The sequence below is a fragment of the Centruroides vittatus genome, unplaced genomic scaffold, assembly GCF_030686945.1.
Source record: "Centruroides vittatus isolate TY-2023 unplaced genomic scaffold, ASM3068694v2 contig_89, whole genome shotgun sequence".
NCBI lineage: Eukaryota > Metazoa > Arthropoda > Arachnida > Scorpiones > Buthidae > Centruroides > Centruroides vittatus.
Window position 1 is genome coordinate 155,057 of NW_027122580.1, and position 20,695 is coordinate 175,751.

Here is a 20,695-nt window from a genome sequence, read left to right on the forward strand (position 1 = left end):
CTAACACCTTTCTATCATCATGCCAGGCCCATTATATCTGAAAAATTCAATGGATCTATTACCTTATATAACTCCAATACATTACGAGTATTTTCAAAAACTTCCTCATAATGATAAAAATTAAAAATGATACATATTAATATAAAATTGTAATTAAAGTAATTTAAATGGCATTACTTGAAGAAATATTGTAATAACGCCTTTTTATTTTGTTTTTTTTTTTTTTGACATGTTTAATAAAAATTTCAAAAAAATTGGTTTGATTCAATTGAAATCCCATATTTAATATTTCATAAATGTATGATTTTCACATTTTGTTGACTTTGAAAGTGGTGTAAGTCCATTTGAGGTCATCAAAAGTATAAATTTCCTTTAACTAATACTTTAAAAACAATCACATTATAAACTTAAATCAATTTAATATTTAAAAAACATAAAATGTGCGTATTAACATATACCAATATTTTTCAAACCATTCAAATACAAACCCTTAAATACCTCCATATAATATAAAATGGACTTACACCACTTTCAAAGAAAATACACTCAAACCTGTTTTTGTGCGATTTTTTTATATGTGCAATGTGTTTTGTGCAATTATTTTTGTGCAGTATACCAATTTGATTGAAATTCATATACCGCATACAAAAAATCACACAAAACAAATTGCACAAATAAAAAATCGCACAAAAACAGGTTTGAGTGTAGCTCATATAATTCATTTTAAACTTGTACCTATGTTAACATATATCATAAATTTTGCATCTGTTTCATTATATAAATGAAGTAAAATGAGTTTGTAATAGAATTTACTATTTATTTACAACCAGTTGAAAGGCCCAGTAGGCATTGGGACATATTAAATTGTGGTAAAAAAGAGACTCGTGCACGGACTCTGGCAATTCCTAGGTTTGCCACTATGCTTTGCTGGTGCTTGATACGCTAAATAACTATTACTAATTTATTTATTTTCTCATCAAAAGATACCAGTCAATTTATCAAAAATAAACTATTTAATTATATTCTTTAAAATTTACAGGGTTATAAACCTCCAGATGAAGGACCATCTGAATATCAGACTATTCCACTCAATAAAATTGAAGATTTTGGTGTACACTGTAAACAGTATTATGCATTAGAAGTATCATATTTCAAGTCAATTTTGGATTGCAGACTCTTGGATTCTTTGTGGAATAAATATTGGGTTAATACTCTTAGCTCATCTAGTCTTCTCACGGTAAATATCTTTAAATTGTGTGTGTGTATTATAATGAATTTCCATAACTCTAGAATTACATACAATATGTACAGCATATACTACTTGTCCAGTTGATTTAAACCAGAACTTTATGGCAATAAAATTTGATTGAGATTTTTTTTGAATGAGGGATTCCACTCAAAATAGTTGCTCTAACTGTGATTTGAGTCTGTCCACCAGAAGTGGCCACACTCTTACATTCTGCTAGTGACTTATATGACCGAACTAATTTTTAATCCTTTATTACCAGAATGCCGACTATACTACTGGCCAAGTGTTTGATCTCTCGGATAAATTGGAGCAGTCTGAATCGCAGCTTGGACGGGGTGGATTCGTCTTGGGAATTGATCCCCACGAGAAGAGAAGTGAAGACAAATTGGCCAAAGCTACAAAAGACAGTTGCAAGACAACCATAGAGGCCATTCATGGTCTCATGTCTCAAGTAATCAAGGATAGACTTTTTAATCAGATTAACTTTAAATAAAAATTAAAACTATGTATTAACATTTGCTTTGTGTGATTAATTTAAATATATATGATCAAAATGTAATTTAATATTAATTAAAGATCTTGTGTATGGGGTTCTGCACAAATTTATTATCAATTAGATAAATTTCTCATTCTAGATGTGGTAAATGACATCTGTGTATCCAAAGATGGGAATAATTGTGACCTATTAAGAATTACAATATTATAAATTGATTTTCATCAAATATATATTTTTATTCATATAAGTTTATTTTTGGAAACTTTTTTTACTTGTAAAAATTAAAACATACAGTGCCTCTATTCAGTGCCTCTATTCAGTGCTATCTGGAGAGTTATTAACTTTGGTTGCATTTTGACCACTAAATAAGATGACATTTCAGAAAGGACATGCAGAAAGAATTTCCATTAAAAAAATTACTACTAAAATACACTACCATGGAACTTATCATAATGTGAGCACCAAAGCAAAATGTATCAAATGCATATGTGCTGTTTAGGTAATTTTCAGGTATAAAACTGTCCATGACATAGAAATCAATGTGTATTACAGTACATAAATACTTCCAATGAGGTCATTACCATTATGGCTTATGTTGTAGCTTTACCATTGTTTTTATAAAACAGTTTTACAAGTGCAGAGATTCTGATGCCTTAAGAAATTGTGATAAAGAACTTTGACACTACCTGCAGTACCACAAGTCCTATAATGATCACCTTTGTAAAAAAGAAAAAACAATTCTAAATGTTTTTTAAAACAATTAAAAGTTAATTGTAACGATGGTGGACTTCACGCCGATCACCGAATAGGCAAGAGACGAGAAAATTAACATTCATTGTTATACCTCAGATATGTGGACGATATCCTTATAGCTTGGCAGGACACGGAGGAGGATTGCCTCACCCTCAAAAGTTCACTCGTGAAGATTTATTCTACCATCAGCTTTACCTGGGAAAAAGAAAATGAAGGGGCTATTACGTGTTTAGATCTAAACATCTCTAAATCCCAGGGAGCTTTATTGTACTCAGTGTTCCATAAATTCGGCTGCATACCACCACTAATCCCCGCTACGGCATTCCAGCCGCAGCATTATGTTAATGCAGCTATCGCCCCATTAATTAGAAAGGCTTTTTTGTTATCTTCCAATCAAACAGCTGTCGACATTGAACTTAATGTCATTTGCTCGGCAGTAAATGCGGCAGGGTACACTAATGCCAAGTACAGGTACGTCTTAAACAAGGTCAAAAGATCACTCTTTCCCGCCACGGCGTTACACGTTCTAAAGGAATGCACGGTAGTCCTTCCTGCATTACCATTCTGTGGCCGAGTCACAATCCGTATCTGCAGTGTTTTTAGGCAACGTGCATTTTTTCTACCAGTCTCCCCGCGGCCAAATCTTAGGAGGCTACTGTGCAATGAAGGGATGCTACCTCCGTACTAGAGAGGTCTGGAGTTTACTCTATCTCAATGGAAAATACTACATCTGGTATTCACACCCACTACATCAGTGCGACAACTAGAATGTTGGCTTGTCGTATTTCCGAACACCAACTTTCCATCGGGGCAGGCAAAGGTGATACTGTGCTAGCAAGAATGGTGTTACGGCACCTGTACACCCCACTGCGGGACCAGGTGTGATGCTCGGACATTGTAATAACAGGAGCATCGTGTTTATTTGGGAGGCCTTTTTTACCGCTGCACTAAATCCGTGCAACACACCCACGCTTGATTTGCCTGTTATGTGGGTCAACTTATATAACAGATTAAGGCAACGCCTCTAGCTCCACGTCTCAGTATTTTATAGCGCACATGCGCTACGTCACCACGCGCGCATGTTTAAATTTCTTCTCGCTCAGTTCCATCGTTGGTCTTGTTCCAAAGTTCTAAAGCGATTTGTTCATTTCAAAAAATTTTTGGTTCTAAATAGGATTTTAACCATTATCGTCTACCTGACGAAGACGAAAATAGTTTCGTCAAAAGCGCTAGTAATTATAGCGATATTCGTACATAGTTTAACGCCCAAATGTTAATTTTCTCGTCTCTTAACAATTAAAAGACAAAGTCATTCCAAAAATTAGACAATCACCATTTTTATTTTCTTTTAGTGTTCCAGAACCAAATCAGACAGCCAGACCTTCCTTTGTAGGCTACTTTACTTAGCTGCCCTTTTTTAAAAAAGGGCAGCTGTAAAGTAGCCTACAAAGGAAGGTCTGGCTGTCTGATTTGGTTCTGGAACACTAAAAGAAAATAAAAATGGTGATTGTCTAATTTTTGAAATGACTTTGTCTTTTGTTTTAAAAAAATATTTTATTCATCCGACGAAAATGAAAACAGATTCTAAATGTGATCATATCAAGTTTGGACTCCCTCTAAACAGCATTGAATAAATATACTTTAATTACAACCATCCAGTACAATATTATGAAAGAAACAAGAAATTTTGCTAGTTATATAGTCTTGTGTAGAGAAAATTTCAATGTTTCTAAAAAGGCATTCATAAAATTATAGACAATACAGACCAACTAAATGTTTATGAAACAAGTTGATTTTTTTTTCTAATTGTGACCACAAGAAATTTTTTAAATTTATTTAAGGGCTATAAGAAAATATTTAGTTTGTCATCTTTTTTGCTGCTTTTTGAATCAATTTTTCAGTAAGTAAGATAAAGTTTGTAAAAAGTATATACGGTGAACCCTTACATAATGCAGATTTATATAAGGCAAGAATAAATGTGACATGTTTATCTAACATTTTGACACATTTTTCGAGTTTTTTTGTTTAGAAACACTACGTACTTACTTGTTCCTATAATTATAACTTCCTATGCATATGAAGATATAGAGATTTACATTTAAATACTTATTTAATTTTTAAGAGATAAATAAAATAAAAAATATGTTTCCGTTAAAATAAAAACAAAAATTAAATACTGAAGTTAGGACACTGACTTGGACTACACTCACATCCCTACACTCGTGTTTGTCTCAGTTGGAAAAGTCCTCCTTTTGAAAGGCAACTGTTAATTTGTGGAAGGAAAATGCAGCAGTGGCAGTGAAATAGCGGAGACGAAGTGCAGGGAAATGGTAAATGACCGGAGGCGATTGGCGACGACGGCTACGAAAGAGAGAACTCTCGACAGCCTTGTGTCCTCGAGACACCGGCTTTTATCACCTTCCCGTCTGTCCCTCGATCGTTTCGATTGGTTTCGGACTCTCACCCACGGTTTACGATGGGGATCTAATGGATTCTCCAATTTTCTTAAGTCGGTCGAAGAATCCGAGTTCGCAGAAGTCATCATTGTCTTTTCAAACGATAGATCATTTGGATTGAGTCAGATTTTCCATCTTGAGAGCTGCACTGTCTCTAGACCAGGCATGGCCAACATACGGCTCGCACGGTGGCGTAGCGAACATAACTGGCGCCCGGGGTACGACACTTTATTGGTGCTCCCCTCCCCCTCCAGAAACACACATAGTCTGTCTTGGAGACCATTTGGGTGCCCCTCTGCGAATGGCGCCCGGTGCACGATATCCGGCCCAACCCCCTTGCACCACCCTCGCTACGCCACCGGGCCCGCTTAATGAATTTATGCGGCCCGCGATTAATCTTTCAATATTAGCTACTTAACTTCCAATAATTGGTCGAATGGATTTGCGATAAGTTACTTCTTTATTTTTAAAAAAAAATCCATTGTAGAGATTTACAACTTTTGTACTTGTCTTTGTTATAGTGCAATAAAAAAAAAATAATATTTTAAATTTATCATCTATATATATAAAAATGAATGTATGTCTGTGTGTGTGTGTGTGTGTGTGTGTGTTTGTCCTTCATGCACTACCACACCATTTATCCGATTGCCATGAAACTTCGGGAAGTTGTTTAATACACTCCCACGAAGGTTTCTGGCACATGTGAAGACCACCATTTCCCCCCTTCAAAAATATATTTATATATGGATTAAGGCTTTTATGTCCAACAGATGGCGCTAACTTCCGACGACCTAAGTTTGCTTTTCTGTGAGGCATTCTGCTTTTCTGTGAGAATGGACTAAAGCAGATCATTTTCTATCTATCTATATAAATAAAATATAACGTTCGTTTGTTCCTACCGATTCCTTTGAAATTTTGACACAACGTTGCATTCGAATACGCACGTGTTTTTATATAATATACATGTCGAAATTCCCCCCAGTGGGGGGAAAGGGACAGGATTATGGCTTACTGTGAAGAACTCGGCTTCTATTTATACTATTTTGCATGCGTTTTTTGCGGTTTAATAGGTTACGTCAACAGAATATACACTAAAAAGGGATTTTTCGATATTCCCCAGCGGGGAAAGGGACAGGATTAAGGCTTACTGTGAAGAACTCAACTTCTATTTATACTATTTTTCATGCGGTTTTTTGCGTTTTTAATTGCGTTTTAATAGGTTACGTCAACAAAATATACACTAAAAAGGGATTTTTCGATATTCCCCAGCGGGGAAAGGGACAGGATTAAGGCTTACTGTGAAGAACTCGGCTTCTATTTATACTATTTTTCATGCGTTTTTTGCGTTTTTAATTGCGTTTTAATAGGTCACGTCAACAAAATATACACTAAAAAGGGATTTTTCGATATTCCCCAGCGGGGAAAGGGACAGGATTAAGGCTTACTGTGAAGAACTCGGCTTCTATTTATTCTATTTTACATGCGGTTTTTTGCGTTTTTAATTGCGTTTTAATAGGTTACGTCAACAGAATATACACTAAAAAGGGATTTTTCGATATTCCCCAGCGGGGAAAGGGACAGGATTAAGGCTTACTGTGAAGAACTCGGCTTCTATTTATTCTATTTTACATGCGGTTTTTTGCGTTTTTAATTGCGTTTTAATAGGTTACGTCAACAGAATATACACTAAAAAGGGATTTTTCGATATTCCCCAGCGGGGAAAGGGACAGGATTAAGGCTTACTGTGAAGAACTCGGCTTCTATTTATTCTATTTTACATGCGGTTTTTTGCGTTTTTAATTGCGTTTTAATAGGTTACGTCAACAGAATATACACTAAAAAGGGATTTTTCGATATTCCCCAGCGGGGAAAGGGACAGGATTAAGGCTTACTGTGAAGAACTCGGCTTCTATTTATTCTATTTTACATGCGGTTTTTTGCGTTTTTAATTGCGTTTTAATAGGTTACGTCAACAGAATATACACTAAAAAGGGATTTTTCGATATTCCCCAGCGGGGAAAGGGACAGGATTAAGGCTTACTGTGAAGAACTCGGCTTCTATTTATTCTATTTTACATGCGGTTTTTTGCGTTTTTAATTGCGTTTTAATAGGTTACGTCAACAGAATATACACTAAAAAGGGATTTTTCGATATTCCCCAGCGGGGAAAGGGACAGGATTAAGGCTTACTGTGAAGAACTCGGCTTCTATTTATTCTATTTTACATGCGGTTTTTTGCGTTTTTAATTGCGTTTTAATAGGTTACGTCAACAGAATATACACTAAAAAGGGATTTTTCGATATTCCCCAGCGGGGAAAGGGACAGGATTAAGGCTTACTGTGAAGAACTCGGCTTCTATTTATTCTATTTTACATGCGGTTTTTTGCGTTTTTAATTGCGTTTTAATAGGTTACGTCAACAGAATATACACTAAAAAGGGATTTTTCGATATTCCCCAGCGGGGAAAGGGACAGGATTAAGGCTTACTGTGAAGAACTCGGCTTCTATTTATTCTATTTTACATGCGGTTTTTTGCGTTTTTAATTGCGTTTTAATAGGTTACGTCAACAGAATATACACTAAAAAGGGATTTTTCGATATTCCCCAGCGGGGAAAGGGACAGGATTAAGGCTTACTGTGAAGAACTCGGCTTCTATTTATTCTATTTTACATGCGGTTTTTTGCGTTTTTAATTGCGTTTTAATAGGTTACGTCAACAGAATATACACTAAAAAGGGATTTTTCGATATTCCCCAGCGGGGAAAGGGACAGGATTAAGGCTTACTGTGAAGAACTCGGCTTCTATTTATTCTATTTTACATGCGGTTTTTTGCGTTTTTAATTGCGTTTTAATAGGTTACGTCAACAGAATATACACTAAAAAGGGATTTTTCGATATTCCCCAGCGGGGAAAGGGACAGGATTAAGGCTTACTGTGAAGAACTCGGCTTCTATTTATACTATTTTACATGCGGTTTTTTTGCGTTTTTAATTGCGTTTTAATAGGTTACGTCAACAGAATATACACTAAAAAGGGATTTTTCGATATTCCCCAGCGGGGAAAGGGACAGGATTAAGGTTTACTGTGAAGAACTCGGCTTCTATTTATTCTATTTTACATGCGGTTTTTTGCGTTTTTAATAGGTTACGTCAACAGAATATACACTAAAAAGGGATTTTTCGATATTCCCCAGCGGGGAAAGGGACAGGATTAAGGCTTACTGTGAAGAACTCGGCTTCTATTTATTCTATTTTACATGCGGTTTTTTGCGTTTTTAATTGCGTTTTAATAGGTTACGTCAACAGAATATACACTAAAAAGGGATTTTTCGATATTCCCCAGCGGAGAAAGGGACAGGATTAAGGCTTACTGTGAAGAACTCGGCTTCTATTTATTCTATTTTACATGCGGTTTTTTGCGTTTTTAATTGCGTTTTAATAGGTTACGTCAACAGAATATACACTAAAAAGGGATTTTTCGATATTCCCCAGCGGGGAAAGGGACAGGATTAAGGCTTACTGTGAAGAACTCGGCTTCTATTTATTCTATTTTACATGCGGTTTTTTGCGTTTTTAATTGCGTTTTAATAGGTTACGTCAACAGAATATACACTAAAAAGGGATTTTTCGATATTCCCCAGCGGGGAAAGGGACAGGATTAAGGCTTACTGTGAAGAACTCGGCTTTTATTTATTTTATTTTACATGCGGTTTTTTGCGTTTTTAATTGCGTTTTAATAGGTTACGTCAACAGAATATACACTAAAAAGGGATTTTTCGATATTCCCCAGCGGGGAAAGGGACAAGATTAAGGCTTACTGTGAAGAACTCGGCTTCTATTTATACTATTTTGCATGCGGTTTTTTGCGTTTTAATAGGGTTCGTCAAGAGAATGTACACTAAGAAGGGATTTTTTGAAATTCCTTCCTGCGAGAGAAGTGTTATACATTTATAATAGATACATTTTGAGCCACAACAACGTGTGGCCGGGTCAGCTAGTATCACATAAAATAATGTATGTTAGACAGTAATTTAAGATATACAGGTGATATTCAATTTAACTTAGTAATTTGTGTGCTTTGCTAGAAATATAATACTAATATTTAAACATTTATGTACTTAAAAGAATCGTTTTTAATTTTAATATTTTGTTCAGCCCATGAGAAAAGTTCTTTCCAATTCGGCCCAGGGGCAAAATCTGTTGGCCATGCCTGGTCTAGACTATTTCTCAAGTTTCTATAAAAAAATTTTGTTTAATTATTAGAGAAAAAAGGAATGAATTATTTTGTGTTTTTCTATTTTAGTGAGTTCCAGGACAATTCCGAAACTTCACACTTATTCCTATGGCGTCATAGTATTATGAAAATTGGGATTCTTAAAATTTATAGAATTTAAATAAAATAAATAAATGCAGAAATAAACGTCAAACGAAATTACAATTATATGTTAATAAAATATAGAAGTTCGGCGCATAGAATCGTAACTACGAATGTCTTTCTTTTGCAACATAACTATAAAAATTGTTTTGCTGTTGTTTTGCACAAAAGACAGTCAAATTTAATTAATTTTTTTAAAATTTACCAGCTTTTTAAATTTTAATTATAAGCAAGTTAACATTGGTTAAACTATCGGATTACCTAGTTGACTTTCAAAACTATAACTACAGTATATATATCTTTTACGGGTATGATCAACGTTGCCAGTTTTTAAGCCCTAAATTTGCCAAAATCAGTGATACTTGTTACCCAACATCATTTCTGTTAAACTAATTATTAAACTATGTATCGAAGTTGCGAAAATTAACGGGAGGGAAAAAATATGCTTGCAGTACAGTACTTTCGAGGAAAATCGTAACAACAAATGTAAAAAGCTAGTGCCGACTAGGGATTGTATACCGGTTTACCGATTAACCGATAAATTGACAAAAAATCATTCGGTAAACTTACCGGTAAATTTCAAAAATTTACCGGTAATTCGGTAAATGAAAAATCCTTACTAGAAATTTTTATGTAGAAAATATTATGTTTATAGATATTTAAAAGGGCTAAAGGGACATTGAAAAAAAAAAACAGGTAAGTGTAAGCAACAATATACCTAATTATTAATTTTATGCGAGATATGTACATAATATACCGTTTTGTTCAGTTTTATTTCAAAAATTTCATTTGTAGCCCTTGGATTGGTTTATTTTTGTGTTTTTAAGGGGTGATAGAATTGTTTACAAATGCACATATACTTTCGTACAATGTCCATACGCACTTGACCCCTTTTCAATACTAAATGAAGCCCAAGAGAGTATATGTATATTCGTAAACAACTCTATCACCCCTTAAAGACACAAATATGGGCCAACCCTAGTTGCAAGGACTAGCTAGTGATTTAACCCCACTTCACTGCACATTCATATAGAGCTGTAAAGTTTTACCAACGCTTTGTATCATTGCATTCACATTTTTGGTTTTTTGCAAATTTTTACCATTAATCTACTGTGGTTTATCCGAATTATAGAAAAAGGTATATTAAATATTTGAAATTTTACGGAAATAGAATCTTTAATGTGGAATTTCGAATTTTAAATATCCAAGTTAGAATTTCTGTTTAATAATAATGTTACTGTTAATTTCCAAAATTGAAGTTAAAAATGTTTGAATTGTTTTTAAAATATCAATAATTTTCTAGTTCAGACTTAGAACTGGACAGTAATAAATACAAAACCCATACATGAGAACATTTCAACTTCGCATTACTTTCAATGCTGAACTGACCTTGAGGTTCGCACGTGGTTTTGTACAATAAAAGCTCAAAATATAAATAGAAAAACGACATTTTTTTATTTATGGGCTGGGCCGGTAATAATTTTTTCCACACAAAAATTTTAGGGCCAGTCCGCCGCTGCTCACACCCCATTACTCTTATGCATGAAAATGAAAACAAATCAGTAACAATCAAAATTTCGCTTTAGTTAAATTTAATACTTTAATACAAATATATAATATCGTGATTGATTGTCCACCAAAATCTTTATTAATACATTATAATAACCCATTACGTCAAGACACAGTGTTTCTCAAACCTCGAAATTCACATATATGAGTTCGAATCTTCGAATATTATTTTTTTTTGTTTTATTATTTTTTGCTGGTTTAAAATCTACATAACGTATTATTCTTTTGTAGAAACCATGGATAAAAATTCAGTTTGGTACTACTATAATCGTACTGAAACGAAAGATGTAGCTGTATGTAAACAGTGCAACAAAAGAATAAAAGCAGCAGGTGGAAGTACTAGTGGTTTACGTAGCCATCTAAAAAGTCAACATAAACTTAATCTATTAAAAAAAAACAATGAAGAATGCTCAAAAGAACCAGCGATTGATACAAGATCAAAAATTACCTTTTATTTCAAGAAAAATGACGGATCTCTCGAAGCTGTACTTTCAAGAATGATAGCAAAAGATGGAATTCCTTTTAGCAAGTTTTGTTCATCTGCAGATTTACGAATGCTATTAAAAGCAAGAGGCTACCAAGAGATACCAAAGTCACCAAAAACTATTCAAAAAGTAGTTATGCAATATGCAGAAAAAATTAAGGAAGAGGTATCGAAGGAAATTTTACAGCATACGAACAATAACAAAATGTATAGCCTTACCACAGATGAATGGACATCAAATAAAAACCGCCGATATATAAATGTGAATATTCATGGAAGTGATGGTGAATCTTGGATTGAGGTAGAATTTATGGACCTGCGCCTGCTGAGGTATGCGCAGAATTAATAGAAAATAAATTAAAAGAATTTCAAATTTTTGAAAATTATTGTCTGCATAACATCGGACGAGCTGCCGTCATGAAGAAAACGATGAAATTACTCAATAAAAACCATCAGTTATGTCTTGTACAGTACATGGATTGCAAATTGCAATCATAAAAGTTCTTTACAATATAAGCACATCAGATGTACAGGATGATGATGAATATAATGCTAATTTACTACTTACTATAGACTCTGATTCTGATAATTCGGACATTGAATACGATAATTTTGAAATAAACCAAGCTACTGGCTCTACCGAACTTATTCTACAAAATGCAGAATTAAATTCTTTAATTACAAAAATACGGCAGATAGTAAGACTTTTTAGAAAATCGCCAACCAAAACTATCAATACATTACTACAAAAATATGTCAAAGAAATTATTGGAAAAGAACTTTCTTTAATTTTAGATTGTAGAACCAGATGGAACAGCTTACTAAACATGCTAGAAAGATTTTTATTACTTAAAGATGCTGTCCGAAAAAGTCTAATAGATTTGAAACTGGACTTAGTAATTTTATTTCTCTGTCATTGAAATCTATCAAATATAATCTCAAGCCTGCAACCCATTAAGTTAGCCGTTGAAACACTCTGCAATGAAAAGACTAATTTATATGTAGCCGATGTTACTTTGAAATTTATGTTGGATGAATTAACCAACCAAAATACATTTTTAAGCGTTGAACTGAAAAAAGCATTAATATATAGCAGGGGTGGCCAACTTTTGTGCACACAAGATCTACTTTTTATCGTAAAAATGTGTCGCGATCGACTTGTTGTCATAGGCATAGTGTAAGTGGGGAGGGGGAAGTGTGAAATCCATACTATGTTTATACACTGTTTCAGTACGAAGTGCACTCACTGCTTATGAGTCGAGTCATAACTGCTTGCATACAGTTGCGTTCGGTTACAAATATAATACATTAAGTCAAGACATCGCTAGCGATCGACCAAAATTGCTTGGCGATCGACTTGTTGGCCACCCCTGAATATATAGATAAAGGAGAGAAGGACTGTTTATTCAGACATATTACACTATTTGACAGACCCTAATTTGGTTTTATCGGGTCAAGAAAATTATGACATTTTTAATATAAACAGTAAAGCAACAATAATCAAAAGCATTGTTGAAATACTTTCAATTTTTGTTGATAGTAGTCAGTCACTTAAATGATCTTGATTTGGATTCCAATTCCAAGTCAGATAACGAAAATATTGATACTTCTACACCTAATGTCGAATTATCAATGAAGCAGAAACTCTATGACCTTATCAAACAAAAAACAGAATGTCAAGAAGTGTCAATTCCACAAGCAAAAAACACGAAAGATTGGAAACGGTTGGTTGGTAATAGTTTTTTGGCACAAAGGCAACACAGGCCAAGCTGCGCCACAACACATGGTGTAAATAAATACATAAATAAATAACAAAATTAAATAGAATAAAATAGAACAAAACAACAGATAAAAACAATAAACATAGAACCGATAACAAAAATAAATAACAATTAAAATGTATATAGTAACAATATGTAAATATAAAATAAACAAACAACTAAATCTGTTTATAAATATTTGCAACTTTTAGAAAGTTCAGTAATTTATCAACATTTGGCCTCTGGCCCAAAATCTCTTTAAAACTTGCATTTCCGAAATACTGTCTGCGACTCTGGTCAAAAGCAGCACAGTTGCAAAGTATGTGTTTGACACTTAAAATACAAATGCAGTACTGGCATACTGGCTGGTCATCACCCTTTAAAAGGTATTGATGAGTAAGCCGAGTATGTCCAATCCTCAGACGAGTAAGAATGACTTCAGATCTCCTATCATACTGTTTCTTGTGTGTCCAATTTTCTATTATAGGTTTGATCTCGTAAAGTTTATTGTGGACTTGTTCGTTCCACACATTTTGCCATCTCTCTGCTAGTCGTTTTTTAACAACCAGCTTCAAGTCACCTCCTTCAATGAACATTGTATGCTGAGAAGGACTTGCTGACTTTGCAGCTGCATCAGCTGCTTCATTCCCTTTTATACCTACATGGCCTGGGACCCAACAAAATTTTACAAAAATATTACTTGCAATAAGATGGCAAAACAGTTTGCGAATTTTAATCACTATAGAGTGAGAACTAGGTTCATGTGAGATCAAAGCCTGAAGTGCACTAACTGAGTCAGTGTAAATAACACAGCGACGATGACCTTTACTAATTATATATTTTAAGGCTAGGTAAATAGCCTGCAACTCTGCAGTAAAGATGGAAGAATTCGATGCGATTTGTTCTGCCACGATCTCATCCTGGCAGACAAAGGCTGAGCCAACGTAATCAACCGATTTCGATCCATCAGTATAAATAGGAATTAAATTCCTGTCACAATGTTGAATTTCTGCAAAGTGCTGCCTATAGATGTAGTCTGGGGTGGATTCCTTAGGAAACTGCTTTAAGCTAAAGTCAACATTAATCACAGGAGTTGACCAAGGTGATATATTATCGACCTCGACCTGTGAAATGTTGCTTGTGTCCAGGTCAATCGTGCTGCTTACATTCTCCATTCTAATGTCAAATGTAGGGACACAACTTGGGCGAGCTGTAAATAATCTTTTCAGCTGAGTATCTGATACTCTACAATCAACTGAAGGCTTAGCCAGAGATTTCTGTTTAATGTAATAGAACAAAGACAACTGCTCTCTCCTGAGAGATAGTGGAGGCTCATAAGCATCCACGTACAAACTTTGAATAGGGGAAGTTCGAAATGCACCAGTGCACAAACGCAATGCTTGATGGTGGATTGGATCCAGCATCCGAAGAGTAGATTCTCGCGCAGAGCCATAAACAACACATCCATAATCCAGCTTAGAGCGAACGAGGGCTCTATATATCCTGAGCATCGAACATTTGTCTGCTCCCCAGGATGAGCAGCATAATACCTTTAAAAGGTTGAGAGATTTTAAACATCTACTCTTCAAATTGCGCAAGTGTGGCAAGAACGTCAATTTATGGTCGAACCCAACACCCAAAAATTTTGCTTCATTGACCATTGGGATTTTAACCCCATTTAGGTGAATTTCAGGTTCCAGGTGCAAACCACGCCTTCGGCAAAAGTGGATGCACGAGGTCTTCTCTGCATTAAAAGTAAAACCATTGATCTTCGACCAATTGTCTATGCGATTTAGGGAGGTTTGCAGTTGTCTTTCAATAAAACTCATGTTAGTAGACTGACAGGAGATCTGAAAGTCATCCACATACAATGAGTGTTTAACACTGGAAGGAAGACACTTAGCTATGCTATTAATTTTGATTAGGAACAGAGTCACACTCAGAATAGAACCTTGAGGAACACCCTCTTCTTGTGTGAAAGGCCTAGACAAAGTGTTGCCCATCCTAACTTGAAATCTTCGATTTTGCAAGAAGTTTTTTATAAAAATTGGCAGATTACCCCGCAGTCCAAATTCATGCAGATCACGGAGTATTCCATATCGCCAGCAGCGATCATAAGCCTTCTCTATATCGAAAAACACAGACACTAATTGCTGTCGTCTTACAAACGCTTCGCGTATAGACGTTTCAAGGTTTACTAGATACTCTGTGGTACTTCTGTTCCTACGAAATCCACTATGATGTGGTGAAAAGTAGTTCTTTTCCTCTAGGAGGAACATCAGGCGTCTGTTTACCATTCTCTCGAAAAGTTTGCACAGACAACTAGTCAAAGAAATTGGTCTGTAATTAGAGGGATTCTTGCGGTCTTTACCTGGTTTGGGTATGGGAATAATAATTGATAGCCTCCAAGAGTCAGGAAAAATATGTTCTGTCCATATTCTGTTAAATAGATTCAGAAGGTTACTAAGGGAATTGTTTGACAGATTTTTTATCATGCTGTAGTGGATTTTATCCGGACCTACAGCAGTATTCCCCGAGCGAGAGATTGCTGTACATAGTTCTATTCTGCTGAATGGCACATTATAATCCTCATTAGATGGGGAGTGGAAGTTTAGATATTGTTTTTCAGTTTGGACTTTATAAGCCTGAAAATCCCTTGTATACATAATATTGCTGGATGAAGACGAAAATGTTTCACCCAACAAATCAGCAATACCTTTTATGTCACTGATTATTGTGCCATTACTTTCCAGCATGGACAGAGAGTGAGAAGCATATTTTCCATTGATTTTATGGATTTTATCCCAGACTGCTTTTGAGCTGGTGGAAGATGTTATGCTAGAAACATACTTCCTCCAAGAATCCCTTTGGCTTTGCCTTCTTATTTTTCTGGCATTAGCCTTTGCTTTCTTAAAAGCAACCAAATTGTTAGCAGTGGGGTATCTTCTGAAAATCCCCCATGCTTTCTTTTGCTTTTTAAATGCTGCCTCGCAATTCTCATCCCACCATGGTTTCGGATGTTTTGGATATCTGGTTGACGTTTTCCCCATTGTTTTTTCAGCTGCCTGAATAATACTGGAAGTGACAACTTCTACTGCATCATTGATATCAGCAGTATTGACCATTTCCTCAGTGACGTTAGCCAAAGAGGAAAATGCAGGCCAATCTGCCGTTTCAAGTTTCCAGCGTGGTGGACGGGCTGTTTCACAGCTTTCTCTGCCTCTATATTTTAAAAATATTGGGAAGTGGTCACTGGAGAGTGGATTAGATCCAACCTCCCATGTAAACGCTGAAAACAGATTCGGGGTTGCTAATGATAGATCAATGGCAGTGAATGTTCTTGTTGGGGCGTGGAAGTATGTCACTTCTCCAGTATTAAATAAATATAGTTGGTGATTGCCTATGAATCTTTCAATGGCTCTGCCTCGACGGTTGATATCGTGACTGCCCCACATTAGATTGTGACCATTGAAATCACCAAGTAAAATGAAAGGAGTTGGCAGCTGTTCAACCAATGAATCCAATTCATCGTCATTGACTCTGACATCTGGTGGCAAGTATATGGAACAAACTGTGACAGTAACACCCATAGATATTCTGACTGCCACAGCTTGCAGCTCTGTTGTTATTTGTACCGGAAAAGACGAAATGCGGTTTGAAACCAGTACAGTTACACCTCCACTGGCGCGGGTGTGGCTGTCGTCATCTTTTCGGTAAAGATCGAATCCTTTTAAAGAAATTCTTTCTCCAGGTTTTAGATGTGTTTCCTGGAGTGCCACGCAGAGAGATGAGGTAGAGTATGTCAGGTGTTTAACGTCAGAGAAGTTGTTGCGGAAACCACGACAGTTCCATTGGATTATTTTATAATCCATTATGTGTTTGAGGTAGCATTCTTTGCGAGGGTATCCCTCTTTAATTTAACAGGGGGTCTCTCTTTTGGAGGTGACTTTGGTTTTGTAACCTCCGAATTAGTCTCTTCATCAGAAAAGTCAGAGAACTCACTCATAGACTGAGTCTCCGACTTTTTAGCTGATTTAGAGAGGGCAACTTTTACTTTTTGCTTGTTAAGTGGGTTTTTATTGGCCTTTTTTGAACCCACATTTCTTGTTATTACCCCTGTTTTAGGTAGGGGTGTCTTGGTCTTCTTGCTCTCCTTTTCTGGTGTTTGGGTAGATGGCAGTATTAAACATTTCGCATGGCGGGTAAAGGATTCACTTGGAGAGACAGAGATATCTGTTTGAACCGCACAAGTGTTTGTGGATTTCAAGACAGCAGCATAGGTCTTCTGCTTCAGTGGTGCACTAGAAGTGACCATGCGGCGAGCCTCTGGGTATGGTAGGTTGTTAACTGTTTTCACTCGCTGGATCTCTTTCTCTCTCTGCCATGCAGGGCATTTTCGGGAGTAGGCAGGATGCGCATCCTTGCAGTTTACACAGCATGGGGTAGTTTTACATTCGGTACTCTCGTGACCTTCAGTCCCACACTGTGCACATACGCTTTTCCCGCGACAGGATGTTTGTGAGTGTCCAAACCGCTGGCATTTGAAACAACGCAGCGGGTTTGGGATATATGGACGAACTGAGCAACGTAGGTATCCTGCTGTAATGAAGGATGGCAATGTTGGCTTGTTGAAAGTAAGTATCAAGTGTTTGGTTGGTATCAACTTGCCATCTCTACGAATGGAAATGCGCCGAACAGCAACGACACCTTGATCTGAAAGACCGATCTGAATGTCTGATTCATCTTCAGACATCAGATCAATTTCAGATATCACACCACGTGATGAGTTTAGGCTTCCGTGTGGTGTGACAGTGACTTCCATTTCTCCCAGAGTCTTTGTTTGCAAAAGTTTTGCCGATTGTTGTGGGGAAGCTGTTTCCACCAGTAAATCTCCCGATCTTAATTTTTGTATTTTTTTCAATTGTCCAATAGTTGATTCAAACAATTTTTGAATCAAGAATGGAGATGCTTTAGATAGAGGTTTTTCTCCAGTCGCATGCACTATTAAGTAAGCAGGGTGGCTGGAGGTCTGGTCTTTGGTCACTTGTTTTGTGATTTTATGATCCATATTTAAAAATATATATTCAGCTCCTAGTGACCCCACCCACCATGGGGCCCAACAAGGGGATGCCGTCACATGAGAGGATCCCATAGACCGTCACACCAGGGTTTCCCAGGAGCTATACCCTCACAATGCAGTCAAGTAGAGCACATCTTGTCTGACATGTCCGCCCAATCTGCATCGATCAGTTGACTCCAAGCCGAGGTCAACAATGACTCAACGACCAGCCGATTGACTCAAACGGAGCCTGATTTGAGCCTCCCGTTTATCCGAAGCAGGGGCCAAAGCAGTGTGTTGGGGACGTTATGTTGCCCCTCAACTACCAGGATCCCCCTTTCCGGCATACGGGACACCACGCACGGCAAACACGTGGGTGGGCGTTCAGATCCCAGGGATGGTAAAGAAGAGATACTAAACCATCTCTGGGAGGTCCCCTCACCACGGACAGGAACCCACATCGAGGGGAAGATTGGAAACAAATAGTAAAAAAAGAATTAGAGTACTTCCAAGAAAAAGTACGGGGAAAGTATATTCAAATAGTATTTGATTATTTAATGACCATTCGTCCAATAAGTGTTGAATCAGAAAGGGTATTCTCGGGATCCGGACTATTTTGTACAAAAATTAGATCAAAATTAGGAGTAAAGACTTTAAATAATTTAAGTTTCTTGAGAAGTTATTTTTTAAAAAATGGTATTAGGTATCATATATTATTTCTGTTGTATTTTTATTTTTCTGATTTATTTTATTTCTGTTTCTAAAAGTTATTATTATTATAGTTTGTTTAGAATAACACTTTAATTTTTATAGTCTATATATTTTAAATAAAAAATGTGAAATGGAAACCAAAATGACTTTATTTTTTATCGCCTTAATTTTATTTTTCAGGAAAAAAATTACCGGTAATTTACCGGTAAACCGGTATTTTAATTTTCATTTACCGAATTACCGGTAAATGAAAAAGTCGGTAGTGTAAAAAATTTACAATCCCTAGTGCCGACCACAAGTCGGTGCCAGCATTTTACTGTAAATGTCGAATAACCATGGGCGTAGCCAGGAAGGGGCACGGGTGGGCACGGCCCCCCAGTTAACCCGGTGCCCCTCCCCAGACAATTACAGCCCCCGTAACAAAGCCCTACGCCAATGCGAATAACTATTTATAATTTTTTATGTTGTGTAGTAAGGGGCCGTCCATAAATTACGTAAGGGCGATTTCGGCCATTTTAGACCCCCCACCCACCCGTGTAAGAAACCGTAATATTTTCTTTGATTCCCCTCCCCTTCCCTATCTTATATAATATTTAGGCATGATTTTAAAAAAAAGATTTTAACAAAAACAATTTTTTTATGAAACCCTAAAAATCTTAGGTCCAAAATATAAAAATATTAATTAGTTTATAAATAATAGGGCATATTAATTAAGACTTTGTGAACAAATTTAAAAATATAAAAATTTAATAAATTCGACTGACCAATTTAATTAAAAAATAAAGTTCTTAAAATATCAACAATCTTTTCGTTATCATCATCATTAATCAACGTCATAATATTCATTTTTATATTAATTTTCACAAAAGGACGCAAAAATCATCGACAGATCGACTAGCTACTACACGTGTAAACTGAAACCTCATACAAAACAAAACAAGAGAGAAACCAGCACGAGTCTGCTAGCGTTATTATTCTATCACGTCACACGAGATGGCATTGGTACAACGAGCGTTCTTAATAGAAACCGCCAAATTGAAGCCAAATTCAAAACTCCACCACTTGACGAGATCAAAAAATAAGAATATTACGTAAGACGAGATCTATTACCCCCTACCCCTGAGTAAGAAATCGTAAGCAATCCTTGACTCCCACCCACCCCAAAATACCTTACATAATTTATGGATGGCCCCTAATGTTTTAAACGTGAAAAACGATTAAATTACTTAACTATTTAGCTATTTTGAAGTGAAAATTCTAATAAATTACGATTTCAACTTTTAAAACTTTAAAAAATAATAATTAAAAATTTGTTTGCATTCTAATTAACAATTTCATCTTTTTAAAATCGCTGAATTATTAAAATTAAAAATTAAACATTATTACATAAAAGTAGATTATCCTGTTATTAATCCTCAACTGTAAAATTACATGGCTTCAGAACGGTGAAAAAAGCCATTTCCAAACGGATTCTGGTATATTTTCTTATTACAGATTGCAGCGTTACTTCTTGCCACCTGCAGATGGCTACGATCGGTCATCCATATTCGGCAAACAAGATCAACAAGGCAGCTAAAGAGACGAATTTCCTGACTTTCCACGACTTTTTCCAAACACCAATGAAAATCCCTGATTTTCCAGGTGCGTAGGAACCCTGTATCTTTTTTCATGAAGACCATAAAAAAGAATATTTAATCCAATATGTAATGTTAAGGTCTATTAAAACTTATAAAAGAACATTACTTATGATTCGACCCTATAAATTGTAGAATTTCACAATGT

General features: G+C 35.8%; 2 protein-coding genes and 1 long non-coding RNA gene across 3 annotated transcripts in view; 1 reads left to right on the forward strand and 2 right to left on the reverse strand.

Annotated features, from left to right (window-relative positions):
- The window catches only part of CSN5 (COP9 signalosome subunit 5), a 55,156-nt gene extending 53,316 nt beyond the window's left edge, over positions 1–1,840 (forward strand). Inside the window, exons 5-6 of the mRNA XM_067280682.1 lie at positions 1,040–1,237; positions 1,509–1,840. Coding sequence (XP_067136783.1) covers positions 1,040–1,237; positions 1,509–1,742 — 432 coding nt within the window. The 3' untranslated portion in view covers positions 1,743–1,840. The remainder of the gene's footprint in view (positions 1–1,039; positions 1,238–1,508) is intronic.
- A 9,295-nt stretch (positions 1,841–11,135) lies between these two features.
- On the reverse strand, positions 11,136–11,673 carry LOC136983844 (uncharacterized). Its single transcript, XR_010882107.1, has 2 exons — positions 11,348–11,673; positions 11,136–11,258 (listed from the first exon to the last, which is right to left on the reverse strand). It is a non-coding gene; the product is annotated as an uncharacterized lncRNA (long non-coding RNA).
- Positions 11,674–16,875: 5,202 nt separating this feature from the next.
- Positions 16,876–18,211, reverse strand: LOC136983848 (uncharacterized). Its single transcript, XM_067280717.1, has one exon. The coding sequence runs from the start codon at positions 18,209–18,211 to the stop codon at positions 17,015–17,017; it is 1,197 nt and encodes a 398-aa protein (XP_067136818.1). The 3' UTR covers positions 16,876–17,014.
- Between the last annotated feature and the right edge of the window lie 2,484 nt (positions 18,212–20,695).

What these genes read in the sequence shown, in the direction of transcription:
- LOC136983848 (XM_067280717.1), bottom strand. Translation starts at nt 18,211, where the DNA reads ATGGATCATAAAATCACAAAACAAGTGACCAAAGACCAGACCTCCAGC.